This window comes from Apteryx mantelli, chromosome 1 (assembly GCF_036417845.1).
Source record: "Apteryx mantelli isolate bAptMan1 chromosome 1, bAptMan1.hap1, whole genome shotgun sequence".
Taxonomy (NCBI): Eukaryota; Metazoa; Chordata; class Aves; order Apterygiformes; family Apterygidae; genus Apteryx; species Apteryx mantelli.
The window spans coordinates 87,514,454-87,528,896 of record NC_089978.1 but is presented as its reverse complement, the minus strand read 5'-3'; the positions used below and the strand labels follow the sequence as shown (position 1 = coordinate 87,528,896).

Below are 14,443 nucleotides of genomic sequence, written 5' to 3'. Positions count from 1 at the left end.
ATCTTGATAAGTCAAAGGAGAAGGACAGAAGTCTTACTCTTGTGGCCATTCTAAACTTTCCTGGATGTTTGCATGGCACATGGATCCTTTGGTGATACCATCAGAAGAACAAAGGGCAGGCAAGAAAGTTGTGTGTCTAGCAGTCTTTTTCCAGGAGGGAATCATGTTTAACAAAGAATTTTTAAAAATGGTAACTTAAAATGGCAAGATGTACTGAGAAATAGAGAGCCAAAAGCTGTCCAACATCCCATTTGATGTCATGGAGTCATAAAGAAAGAAGGAAGTAAGGCCTTTGTGCATTTTTAGTCAACCACATAGTAGTTAAGAGGTGACAGTAGAGACAGTCAGTTTAAAAAGAGATGAACTGTGGTTCTTAGCAGTGTTTTTTGTCTTCTGTTATACAGTAACTGTTTTAGCAGAATCTAATGAAATTAAGAATCTCTTGCAAAACCATGGAATCAATGTTCAGAGTATTGCTGATATCCATCCACTCAGAGTGCAGCCAGCTCGCATCCTAAGTAATCTCTACACCATGTTGGGTAGGTATTTGAATATGGAAACCTAACTCTACTGCTGTGCAAGATGTGTGTGTGTTTTTTTTTTATTTAGTTTTTTCGTCCCTTTTCTACTGTCTCAATTTCTTTTCTTTCTTTCTTTGCTTCCAGGGATATTTGTGTATATGTGGATTCCTTGGATTTTAAAAAAAATTTGCATTTGTGTAAAGAAGCTTAGCAAAATTATAACTTCTGTCCTAAGTAAGGAGCTCCAGTGGCAGGAGGGGGAGAGCTGTTTTTGAAAAGGTGGCCAAAATATGGCCCTGTGCCATGTCGTGTTGTGATAAAGCTGGGCAAAAAATTGACTCTCTTTGTCCTTCAGGAACTATTTCCAAAGAGAAACTGGCTTAAAAAAAAAAAAAAAAGCCTGGAAAATCTAGAAGACAATGTTTCTCCTTTCAGAAGTCAAAATACTTACGTTTTGAGTCTGGAAACTGAGTAACGTGGTTGCCATTCTACCTCTGGGAAGTCTTCTACTCCAGATTAGGGAAGCCCTGCTGCTATCAGAGCATCCCTGGACTGTCAAATTCTTGCTAATGTTCCTTCTAGCCCTGAGCCAATTTGAGCTGCTAAAGCCCTCCAGCTCTCTTGTAAACCAAGAAACCTTTAGATTGCAGGGGATTTGCTAACCCCAGGACTTTAAACACATTCCAGTTTCTCAGTAGTGACTTCGTTGTCCCTCTGAGCCTGCCGGTTGGACTAAATAAATGCCTAAAAGTTCTAATTGTTTCTGCTTAACTTGAAAATCTAATAAGATTTCAGCCACAGGCTCTTTTGATAATCTTTGCTGGAATGAATTGGGTCTTGGTAAAAAAATTTCTGCACATGTTCCTAACTGAACATAATTTTACTAGTTTCAAGTGTGCTGGAAACTCCTGATCCAAAATTGTGGATGTTACTGCGAAGTAAAATTGAGGTGGGGTGAATCAACACTGGTAGATTCCTTTGCAGCATGGACAAGGGGAGCTGCATCAAGCTGCATTTATGACCCTTTTTCAGTGTTCCTGTGACAATCTCATTTATGGATAATGCTGAAGGAGAGTACAGGACTGTTTATGCTTCCCCCCACACCAAACCAGGAAGCCTTTGGAAACTTTGGTGTATCCAAAGTAACAGGGCCTTCAAATAAGTCTTAGAAAGCATGCCCTTTGAATGGAGATGGGAAATTGCATATGCTGCTTTTGGGCAAGAATTTTTGTTTTTATCACAAAGAACTTTTAACAAATGAGATGCTTGCCAGGCTTTGCTGAAGCTTGCATTTATTTTATAATTGTTTATAATAGTTCTTTCACTAGTGGGTGAGTAGGATGATTTGACACATCGGTGTATTGTTTTTAACAATGAATTCTTTGGGAATATTCACAGTGGGGTTCTTTTTTTCAGGCATATGCTTGTTTTGCTTATACTCCTTGTCAGCCAGATTCATGTCAGCTCATGGCTGCTGGAGCGAAGGGTGCAGTGCAGAGCATTAGCTAATAAGCCGCACTGGAGGTAGGCATACCAGTATTGAGCTCAGCATCTTGCTAAAATAGCTGCATGGTTTCTGACCAAGTAGGAGCATGGAGAGAGTAGCATATTTGCCTGTAAGTGACAATATACAGGTGGCCTTTGCAGGCCTCTGTAGACTGCTGACCCTGTGCTTTATACTTTTCCTGAATTTTATTAAACTGCCTTTATGAGATGTGGATGAGGACTGAAGAGGGCAGTCCCTCCTGCTGCTGGAATAGTTTGAAGATACAGAAAGGACTCTAGTTCTCCTCATCTCAAGAAGTTCAAGTTCCATCTGAATATGAGGAAAAACGTCTTTACAGTGAGGGTGACAGAGCACCAGAACAGGCTGCCCAGAGAGGTTGTGGGGTCTCCTTCTCTGGAGATATTCAAAACCTGCCTGGACATGATCCTGTGCAACGTGCTCTAGGTGACCCTACTTGAGCAGGGGGGTTGGACTTGGACGATCTCCAGAGGTCCCTTCCAACCTCAACCCTCCTGTGATTCTGTGAAGTTCAACAAAGGAGCTGCCGGGTCCTGCACCTGGGGATGAATAACCCCACATATGAGTACAGACTGGTGTCTAACTGGCTGGAAAGCAGCTTTGCAGTGAAGGACCTGGTGGACACAAAGCTGAACATGAGCCAGCATTTCAGCAGAGAAGTCCCAAGTATATCCTGGGCTGCATTAGGCAGAGCATTGCCAGCAGGTTGAGGGAGGTGATTCTTCCCCTCTATTCGGCACTGGTGAGGCCAGACCTGGAGTGCTGGGTTCAGGTCTGGGCTCCCCAGTACAAGAAAGACATGGACATACTGGAGCAAGTCCATCAAAGGGCCACTGACACCTTAAACATACCTTACATGGACTCCTTTGTGTCTGGCATATGAGGAGAGGCTGAGAGAGCTGGAATTGTTTCTCCTGACCTCATCAGTGTGCATAAATACCTGGATGTGGAGGGAGCAAAGAAAGCACAGCCAGACTCTTTCGGTGGTATCCAGTGAAAGGAGAAGAGGCAATGGGCACAAACTGAAATGCAGGAAATTCCATTTAAACAGAAAAAAAAAAAATTTTACTGTGAGGGCGGTGTAACACTGGAACAGGTTGCCAAAAGAGGTTGTGGAGCCTCCATCTTTGAAAGTGTTCAAAATTTGACTGGACACAGCACTGGACATCATGCTCTAATTGACCCTGCTTTGAACAGGGGGATTGGTCTAGATGATCTCCAGAATTACCTTCCAACCTCAACTGTTCTGTGGGAAAAATGATGCCAATGCCCTTCCTGACTGGGCTGCAGGCTGGGTACACAAAGCCACTTGAGAGTATAAGGACCTTGTAAGGGATAGCAGCATGTGACAAGGCTCCCACCCCTACAAGAACACTGTGTGCGATATTCTCCATATATTCTACTTTGTCTGCTTCTGCTTTATTTGAAGATCTGATCTGGCTCTTGGGTGTTGTGAATAGTGTATGCATTGAGTTGTTTCTCATGGATGGTGAATTTCTGCTTCTGGTTCCAAAGCTCAAATTTCACATGCTTTTAAAACTAGCTTTTCTGGACTTTATCTGGCATGTTGTATTTAATGCACATGTTCCTGGTCAGGAAACAAGGTATGTTCTGTAGGTAGGTTCCATATAGAGTCAGAACTTCTGTTTTTGACAGCTTTTGAGGTCTGGTACAGATTGAGACTTCCTCTGTTCTCCATATCCTGTTTAAGGTGATGCTGGTTGTTATCTGTGACTGGTTTCATTTGATTTCCATGGTTTGTATACATGCACATATCTTGTTGCCTTTCTAGATGATTAGTGAACCATCATCTGCATAAAATGTCAGCTGGACTTGTCATAGCTGATACTCTTTGGTTCTGGAATTTGAGACTTCAGGGTTTTGCTGTTGTTGCTCTTCATAATGTAAAAGGAATTAAGGTACCTTCTCCTCTGCATGCACATCTGACTGATTCAGAAGATGATATGGATTCATTAATTCCTTCTCTTCACAAAAAAAAAAAAAGTCTAGTGGTGAAATAACCATGAAAAGGAGATCTGTCTTTGTATTTGGATGTGCTTTAGGCTTTTATAGGCCAGAACTTTTAAGCTTCTACAGTGAAAGTACTGCAATTTCTGTTACATATTGATGGCCTGGTTTTTGAAAGGGCCTATCTCCTGTTGTTCTTGGTGGGAAGCTTTGGGTGCTGAGCAATCACTATAATTGAAGAACCTGGTCCCGTGGTCATTGAAGCCAAGTCTGTTATTTTTCTTTGTTCTGCCATGCCAATGTCAATGAAGTAGATCTCTTTGTCTAAAAAGGTTGTTATGGAAAACCACACAGTAGGGACTCAGTTCTTTTAAATATCTGGAGAAGAACAGGAAATGTTAAGTGAGACTTCTCTTTTTTTTCTTCACAGGCCGGAACAAGAGCATGAAACTAAGTGGTCGGCCACACCGACACATTGGAGTGCTAGGCACCTCCAAGCTGTATGTGATAAGAAATCAAATATTTGCTTTTACCCCTCAGGTGAGCATGTAAAACTAGCAGGGAAATCACAGTTTACTTAAAGGCTAATCATTAGTGAAGGGCTTTGCTGTTGCGTACTGTCATTCTACTTTAGATGGAACAGGCCTGATAAAACAGGGGGGAGTTGGGGGGGGAGTTGAATAATCAACATGATAGGAATGCTGATAAATCTCTCTTCTGCCATACAGAGTCTGGCTTCTTTGGCTTCTGCTTCAGAAGAACACAGTAAATCAATAGTACAAAGTTGTTACTGATCTCTGCCCTAACTAATGATTTAGCTAATGGAATAAATAGTTTTTCCAAAAATGGGTCGCTTGATATATCTGTCTACTGATTGCTTTGATGGAAAATCTAACTTCACCTAAGCATGCCAAGAATGGTAACCCCCCCGGTCACTAAGATGTAATCTTTTCAATATATTGTTGCAAGGGTCAATAGTACTGAGAAAAAAGGATGGTTCTCTCTTTGTTCTCTGTTTAATGCCTTTTTCAGTATAACTAGGAGCTTGGATCTTCCCAGAATCAATGGCTCTTTTTATACATTTAGTGAAATGCTACACACTTCTAATTGTAGCCTTATTCTAGCATTTAGTATTAGAAGGCTAAGGGGTCATTGACTCCAAACATGTGGAACTGAAGCAGATTAAAGCATTCTCACACGCTGCTAACAGTTGTTTGACTAATGTGGTCTTTATAATGTGGTCTTTAAATTCCAGTGGAGGAGATGCAGCAGACTCCACAGATGGCCTGCTGCGGTGCTTCCTGAAGTCCAAACATAATGAAATTTGCTACAAATACTGTTGATGCCTTCCTGTTCTTCTACAGGTCCATTGATCATGGCCAGCTTTATAACAAATTTCACATGTGGAAGATTGGTTATTGTGTTGTGTTGTCCCTCCTGACCCTGAATCTTTCTTTCCCAAGTTAAACAAAAATTCTTCAGGATCTCCTTCCCTCCCCCCCCCGAATTTCTTTGTTTGTCCACATCTTACAATGTATTGGGCGAAGTTGGACCCTGTATTCCAGCTGAAACCTTGCCATGTGTCAAGTATGGACATGCTTATTAATATGTTCCAAAATGGCATTTATCTTTGCATCAGCAGGACACTTGCTATTTCTGCAAGTTGACTAAAACCTCCATAACTTTTTCAAATATACTTCTTCAAAGCCAGACCTTCTCCTCACCCCCGCCTTTTTTTTTTGGGAGGGGGAGAGGGGGGATTTAGGAAGGTGAAATTAAACACACAAAGGTAGTGCTTAATTCATATGTGCCAATCTTGAGTAATGTCCACAAAATTTGTATTTTTGTAGTCTGTATCCCATCCAAGTCTCTAATGAAAATATCGACCAAGTGTGGGGCAAAGGCTGGCCCCCTTTAGCTACTCTCTGAATCTGAGAGAACAGTTGATAACTCTCTTGGGAGCAGTTTTTCAAGCAGTTCTGCTTTATCAGATGTTGTTTCTTTTATCTCGCTAATGTCAAAAGCTTTGCAAAACTAAAGATATGTCTGTCACTTTCTGTTGCTTCCAAAGAAGGAAATTGGAGAAATTAGACTGGTTTGCTGAGAGTGTTTTTTGACATGACTGTTTGGCCATCTTGCGTTATCAGTTTGTTATTACCTTGGCACACTCAAACTGGCTTTGTTCTGCTGTGTTTTCAGGCACTGAAACTGGGTTGACTGGTCTCTTATCCTGGCTCTTCCTTTTTTGAAGACTGACAGTGTGTTTGCCTCTCTGCAGATTTCTGGGACCTGTTCTCCCTGAGTTCTCAAAAATAATTGCTAGTGGTTCAGAGGTTATTTTGGCTAGTTTCTTAAGTTCTGTGAATTAATTTCTGTAGACTTTGCCAGCTTGGTTTTAGGTGCTCTTTAACCTTTTCTTCCCATACTCAGGCTGAACTCCTGTCACTTTCTTAAAAGTAGTATTACAGGTCACAATTCTGCTTTCTGTCAGTAAAGGCAGCATTGAATACTTCAGTTAGTCCGTATCCTCTCTTTCTATTTATTAACGGACCTGTAGTTTCTTTGTTTTTGTATTACTTCTGATGTGTTTACAGAGTGTTTTCTCATTGTCCATTATGTGTCTTACTAACTGATGTTTATTTTACATCCCAGCCTCCCTCTTCCACTCCTCCCCAGGGATTATGCAGTTCCTTAACTTTTGTTGTGGCTTATTCAACATTGTTTTCATTGTTTGTCCAACTCCTGATGTAGCTACAGTAGTCTCTTACTGTTATTCTTAGCCTTCCTTTGTAGTGGGCAACTTTACCATTGTACATTTAATGCAACTTTTTTCTACAGTAACTGTCAGCTTTTCTGTGTTCTGCTTGTCTTTGAGATTGTTCCCAAGAGACATATAGTTCCAACTTTCCAGTCCCCAGTGTGTGCTTAAACCTGTTTGCTGTTTTTATTGCTTTTGTTGTTATTCCACATTTAGGGCACTTCCAGATCATAGGTTACTCTAATTCATTATTGGGAAAATTGCACTTGACATGCGTGATCATCTCCTTTTTATTTGAATGGCTTGGTTTTGCATAGTCAGCCTATAAATATAAGAACATGAATTTTCTATACAAGCATGGATCTTTTTGTGATAGTAGCAGCCCCATTAGGTTAATCCATGCAGTCTGCACTCTGGTCAAGGATAGCTCACGTGGCTTTTGTCAGTGCTTTCCTTAATTTTCATTTCTTCCATTAATTCATTCGCATCTACTCATACATGTTATTTCTCTGTCCTCTAGTTTACAGACCAGCATCACTTCTATCTGGCTCTAGACAATCAGATGATTGTGGAGATGCTCAAGACGGAGCTGGCTTACCTCACTTCTTGCTGGAGGATGACAGGGAGACCAATCCTGACATTTCCCATCACCCACACAATGCTCGGTAGACTTCATTTTCTCTGTTTCAAGCAAAGTAGATTACTGTGGAGGAGTAGCATGAGGGTAGTTTTGAGAGGAGACAGATGGCATGACTGTTTCAACATCTGAGTTTTAACATCGAAAGTACTGTTTAACTTTCTCAAGTCTGTGCTGAACTTGGATGACATGGTTATATTTTGTTTTGGTTTTACTCCCCCTTGGTATACTTGCATCTCCCCATCATATCTGTACTATTTCTGTCCAAAGAGATTTGATGGAAAACCCTTTGGAACTTGTCATGAATGGAGTGTGGGTTTGCTTTTGTTTGTTTTTTGAATAAAGTAGTATTGATAGCACTTCTGGGTTCTGGTTTTGACTTAAGTCTCATTTACTTTGTAGAGAACACCCGGAAATCTACTTAGCTAGTCCTGATAACTTAAGAACATGTTGCTAAGCTTCAAAATTCTTTGTTTATTCTTCTTTAGTTGATGACGGTGCTGACATTCATCCAGCAGTTCTTGCCACCATAAGAAAATTAGAGGATGGCTATTTTGGAGGTGCAAGGTAGTGTCAATATCCCAACCAATTCTTTTAGTTAGTTTATTTATTAAAATTAATTTAATTTATTTATTTATTAATCAAATTCATGCAAGCCTTATGTTTAAGCATGTGATAGTGTATCGGTCTTGTGGTGGTGGTGGCACTCTGCAGAGAGAAGAACTTCAACTATAATTATTATGTGGAAATCAGATGGCAGCTGGATCTACAGTACAATGGGAAGGGTATATCTCCCAGAGAGCTATACCATCTGTGACTGGCATTAACAGATAATGAAAAAGTAATGTCAAACCTTGGAAATATAAAACCTCGGTCTTGGCTGGGCTTTTGTTTTTAAGAAGTGGTTCTCTTTTAAAAATACAGAATGTGTCTTAAACATGAATTACATGTAGTACTGGTCAGCATATGTTTCATTCATCTACATATAAAGGCAATTTAATATGATGCCATGTTACTTCTCTATTGTCTTTCTGTTTGCTCTTCTTTAATCAGTCTCTTTCTCTGACAATCAGATGGGCTTTTTGTCATCCTAGCAGCACTGCAGTTCTGTGAAAAGATGCTGCTGTCATGAAAACTACAGTTCCCTTTTGTCATGTATGATCCCTGGCATGTAGGTCTTTGGTCAGGGTCTCTCTTCATATAAACATACAGAGCTTTGCATGATGAAGCCTTGGGTCAGGCCTGTAAGTGTAACACAGGCCAATAATGAGAGTAGTATCCAGCTGGACCTGCAACTATTTTTTTGCTTTTGTTTTACTCTGCGTTGGTTTCTTCCTAGTTACCGTGGGTGGATTGACAGTAGATCTGGTAGATTTTTGAAGGAGTTGTTGACAACTCACTGAGCTTTAATCGGTACCAAAATGGTCGATGTTAACTCTCTCTGGCATGCTTTCCTGTTCGCAGAGTGAAAATAGGCAAACTGTCAGAATTTCTTACCACCTCTTTCCACACGCATCTGAGCTTCCTGGATCCAGACTGTGATGTAAAACTGTTTGATGACCCTAATGAAGGTCGTTGTAGTCCTGACAGTGAATATGGATATGAAGGCTATCCAACAGATTTCTGTGAAAAAGGTAATAGTTTTTCACTTCAATTTTTTTTTCTCTTTCAAGTATTATCAGTAGAGCACAGGTTTGCCTAGAATGCAGAATCTATTTTGTGCGCATCTGGTAGTCATTCAGGTTTCTCATGCGTCAGTATGATGACAGTATGTGCATGACCTATTTTGGAGAAGGAGTTTGCTCATTCCCTATGCATACCTTGTGTATGCTTCCCACATTCTTAGTAGGATGTTGCCCAGTAACTGCTGCAGTAAAGCTGAGTCTGAAGAATCAGCAGACTGGGTGTGTGTGGAAGAGGATGGAGGGAGGAGGAAAGTGTGAGGAGAGACAGGTGTGAGTATGCGTGGAAGAGCTGATCTTTGGACTATCAGCTAGAGGAAAAAAAATTTTTTAAAGCAGATTTTCTTTTAAGCACTTATATTTGGAAGTTATTTTTTCCTTTGAAAAAAAGCAAAAGGTTTTTTTTCTTTCCAGTTTATTCAGCTTAAAAATCCCATATGATATTCTTGCATTTTTCTGTGTCCTTCTGTATAAGCAAGAGTGGAGTAGTGTGTCTAAAACAGAAAGCAATGAAAATTTATACATTTCTTTTTAATAAACTTCTTTATTTGTCACACTAGACAGCCAGGATGAGCTGGATCAGTATATAAATGATGTCCTGCAGAGTACAGCACTGAAGTCATACCTGCCTCCAACTTCAAAGACTGCTGATCAGCCTCCTGTGCTCAGTGCAAACCATTCTACACGAGAGATACTGTCAATAATGGCCAAGGCAAAGGGCTTGGAGGTTCCAGGTATTTCTGTTTAACGCTTTTTTTAATAATAACAATAGAAAACCCCTTCTAGGTACTTAAAGGCTAAATTCATGTATTTCCCAATTCTGTTTTTAAAAAAGAAGTAATGGTGCAAGTATGTTGTAGTTGTAAAGAAATAAGAATGAGTCCAAAATTATTACTGTAGTATTCCTGCAGAATGCTATGTCTAACCTGCAATGAAATAGAATATTTAATCAATGTAGATGTTAGGGAAACTGAAGTGGCTTGTCAGTTTGCTAGAATTCTGGAACCTGAGTTAGTGAATTTATCTTTTTTTCCTTTGTTTGTACCATATTAAGGCAGACAAAATTTTCTTTTAGTAAAGTTCTGGTGAAATAAAAAATTTGAATACCAAAACTTCAGTATATTTAAGTACTTTAAATCTAAAAGAACAAATGGAGTAGGGAGGGAGGACAGTGTTCCTAATAATGCTGTATTACTAACAGATTGATTGAAGGACTTGCAAATTCAGTCAGTGCATTATTTGGGCTTCAGTAAATTCCAGTATATACTGTACTATATAGGTTGGTATGTAGTATCCAATGTCCTGATTAAGGGAAGGCTTGCCTTGACTTCAGTGGACTTCAGATTCTCTCCCCTCATAATATATAGTAATAATTTTCAAGCTTTTTCTTAAATCTTTTCTCCCATCTTTCATAAGCAGTATCATCTGATCCTCTGATAAAATCAACATGTGAAGTTAACTGAGCATTAGCCTCCCTTTACCATGACCATAATTATGATATCATATCAGTTAGACCATTTTCTCCATGTACATTTCTCCATTACAATATGTAAAATACTTAGCTAGGTTAGGTCATTGAGCTGTAAGACCTGTGAGGCATGGACTGTCAAAAGGAGCATCAGCTGAGCATGTAGTGCCTGAGCCTTTGACATTTTGATCTTAAAAATTCTTGGAACAAGCCTGCAAGAAGATAGGATCAAAAATATGAGTGTGAGCTTGTCTCTTGAGTTCCATACACAGTATCTCAGAAGCATTGCCTTGTGTATTTTGACTCTCAGAGGTTTTTCTGCTGTCAGCTAGTATAATTGCCTTGTTCAGGTGTTTCACTTTTCATGTTACTGAAACGGGTATTTTTTGGTGGCTTTGCTTTCCAGCTGTTTCTATGTCTCTTCCCACTAAAGTTCTGAACACGCACCGGAAGTCTCTGAATCTTGTTGATACTCCCCACTCTTTCGAGACAAAGGTAAACTGTGGGAATGTTTATGTTGTTTGTATTTTTTCAGTCTCAGTACTGTGGCCTTTCCTGTAGTTCCCAGCCAACCCAATGTGCTTATTCCCCTTTTCCTTACCTTCACAGCCTAGCCATGAGGCACAGGGTAGTTGCTCCCTTGTTTTAGATTTTTTTTTTTTTTTTCTTTTGGCTAGTAGAAGGCTTTTGGTTAAATAGACATTATCAAATAGAAATTTTCTAATAGAGTGTGCAAACCAGAAAATGATACAATACATGCTTATTTTCAAGGGCCAAAGCCTACCTTATAATCTGTGGGTTCAGTTGGGACTAAAGGAAAGGACAGAATGTGCACAGCCTTTCGAACTGTTCTGCAAGAAATACTGCTTGTAGTGATTTCTGGGCAGGAGGTGAGTGTGGGAAAGGACAGATGTCCTTAAGGCATGAAGATGGGGCTAGGCTAGGCACTTGTTCAGTCCTAATATAGGTGACCAGCTGCCAAGGGTGGTTTTGGGAGGTTGTATCCAGCCTCCTGAAGGATTCCGCTCTACAGAGAGTCCCTGGAAATGGTAGCTCAGGAACATGTTAATTGCTGAATAGCTTATTAAACAGAAGTGCTCTTCAGCCAGGAACTCACCACAGTATTGCATTATCTGATTTGTTTACAGGTATGTTTTATAAGCTTGGAAAACTTCTGATGGCAACATCTGCATTTATGAAGTGTCACACATACACAGGGTAGAGAGGGAGCTTACAAAGCTCTGATTACAACTACATTTGTTAATCAAAAAAAAAAATTAATATCCTTCTGCATGTGACAGGAAAAACATGCAAAAAATTTGTTTTTCTCCTTTTACAGAATATCTAGTTTTGTCCAGAAATGGCTTTCCTTGTTGATTGAACAGAAATTAGAGACAAAGATGCATTCTGGCCTTTGCATTTCCTGGGATTAGCCCCCTTTTCATGTGTGTGGTAGTCTGACAAGAACTGCACGATGTCTCTATATTTCAAGTGCAGAGTTGTGTTGTGAGGTCTCTCATGTTCTTTAATGGGAAGCTACAGTTTATGGGTTTGATCTACTACTTTCTTCAAGATCTTTTCTTTGTTATTCATCTGTCTTTTTTATCAGGGTTGTGAAAATGTTTTGCACTTGCCTAAAGATGCTCATGGTGATTTGGATTGCAGGAAGCTTGTTGAACAGCTGAAGGAATGTCCAACGCTCCATGATCAAGCAGATATCTTATACATCTTGCATATACTGAAGTAAGTTATCTGAGTGTAAAGTTCAGTGTCGTGAAGTTTGGTCACAACTATCTGATTATTCTTGTGCAAAAGCTTGCCACTGTTTGGGTAAACTGTTCAGGGCTGGTTCAGGTTTTTGGGGGAAGATGTTAAAATAGTTTGTGCTTTAATGGGAATACTTTCTGGTAGCTTGATTAAATAGGTAATCTTGGATACGGAATACACTTGTGCGAATTTCAGTGAGTGGATTGGCACACAATTGCAAATACATTGAGGCTGTCAAGATCACAAGTAAAATGTACAAATCCTTTACGTGAATGAGAACATGTCTTGGCTCTATTTGTGGCACTTTATTAAGTTCACAAAAACTCGGTGTGATTTTTATGCACAAGGAGGGAAGTGTGTGTTAGTGCAGTTAGTGAATTAATGCAGAACAGCTGTATTTGGAGGGATATAAGCACAAATGCAGTTTTAATGAGTGGTCACTGTTTTTCTCTACTTGCATGTTTAAATGCTCCATTGGCTAAACCCCAGGGTCTTTAATAAGTTCTTGGGAATAGTCTAACCCAAGCTGCTGGGGTTAGTAAATAGCTGTTGATTAAACAAGTTTGATGGGAACAAAATACAAATACAAACCAACAGAATCATCATCTAGAGCATATTTATTGTTTGTTTTTTTTCCATTTTTTTGTTTGCTTGTTTGTTTGTTCCCTAGGCAGGAGAACACTCTGGATTCTGGCAGAAAGTTAGCTTAGGTTTAAAAGACGTGTGTTCTAACCACAACGGGCTTCCTTATTATTACACAGATCAGTCTTTTGTTTTAGTCTTTCTCCTGTGAGGACCTCTTCTTTTATTATCTTGTTTTCCTGAGCAAAATGTTTAGCAGCTTTTCTTAAAGAGCAAATCAGATCCTGAAAAATTGTCATTTTGTTGTTTAACCAAAGGTAATACCCTTACCTTCCTGTTTTGGACCTGTTTCACTGCAGCAGTCTCCATTGGGCAGGCAGACACTGTCCCTGTAATAGGAGTTGAAAGGTCATTCGATAACACATCCGAACATTGCCAACAAGAAGCACCTTTCTTGCCATTGTGCAGGGAATTTCAAAATCAGGAGAGGAACAGGAAGCTTCTCTGAACGATCAGTCATGTAAGAAGTGTGGAAGTCTGGTCAACAGCTAAGAAAGAGGCAAGGCGAAAAACTTGTAGAGCCCCTTGAGGCATCTGAAAAATGGGTGCAGTCTTCAGTGGTTCTGAAGAAATTGCTGAATTCTGCTATTAAAGAGCAACAAATTGGGAGTATTCCTCCAGCAAAACATCTGTATGCACGGTTATTTTAAAGCCTGGTGGGAATTCCCCCTGGTTGGTTGCTTTGAAGTCACAGGCTTATGGCTAAGTGAGTGCTCAAGTTAGTGTGAAAGTTCCTGTTATCATGAGTTTTTGCCCATGTAACTGATTTCTGGCGAAGGCCCACATGTCCCTTGTACTACTTAAGTGTGTCACCTGAATGAGCAATTCAATCAAAATCAGACTGCTCACTGTGTGACAGACTTAAGCAGTGTAGCATTGTAAGCTTCCTGCTTTCTCTGTCTGTCCTTCATAAAAGACCCCTTAGAAATCTGTTTGTTTTATCTAATGAAAATCACCTTGTCTCTCTTTTATGGCAGAGGTCCTGATTGGGATACAGAGCTAAATGGACAATATGGTGTCACTGTTCATTGTCTACTCAATGAGCTCTACAAAAAGGCAGGCCTCAATCAAGAGTGGGGCTTAATCCGTTATATTTCTGGTATACTTAAAAAGAGAGTGGAAGTCCTGGCTGAGGTATGACACAAATAAATAATGCTGGTTCAGTTTCCTGACTGGAAACAGACATATAGCTACCAATGTGAGGGACAAAATCTCTAGTGAGGCCTGTGTTGGCCCTCTTCTGGTCTTACCTCACAACATGTATAGTGCAGCATTTCTCAGTAAACCTCTGTTGCCTTTCTGATCTAAAATCTGATCACAACATCTCTGCCTTTGATGAGTACTAAAAACTGTGCTAAGGCTGGAGTTGGCTGAAAATGTTGAACTGTAAATGATTGTGAAGGCTTCATTTACTCTGTATTATCACAGAAGTTTAATTATGTGCTTTGAAGCCTGTAGTTGTTGATGATGTATTG

General features: G+C 39.9%; 1 protein-coding gene across 1 annotated transcript in view; it reads left to right on the top strand.

Annotated features, from left to right (window-relative positions):
• PHKA2 (phosphorylase kinase regulatory subunit alpha 2) overlaps positions 1-14,443 on the top strand; it is a 50,197-nt gene that overhangs the window by 19,103 nt on the left and 16,651 nt on the right. Inside the window, exons 14-22 of the mRNA XM_067297074.1 lie at positions 405-539; positions 4,445-4,554; positions 7,293-7,437; positions 7,898-7,976; positions 8,874-9,043; positions 9,652-9,825; positions 10,966-11,054; positions 12,169-12,302; positions 13,946-14,102. Of these exons, the coding sequence (XP_067153175.1) occupies positions 405-539; positions 4,445-4,554; positions 7,293-7,437; positions 7,898-7,976; positions 8,874-9,043; positions 9,652-9,825; positions 10,966-11,054; positions 12,169-12,302; positions 13,946-14,102 (1,193 nt within the window). The remainder of the gene's footprint in view (positions 1-404; positions 540-4,444; positions 4,555-7,292; positions 7,438-7,897; positions 7,977-8,873; positions 9,044-9,651; positions 9,826-10,965; positions 11,055-12,168; positions 12,303-13,945; positions 14,103-14,443) is intronic.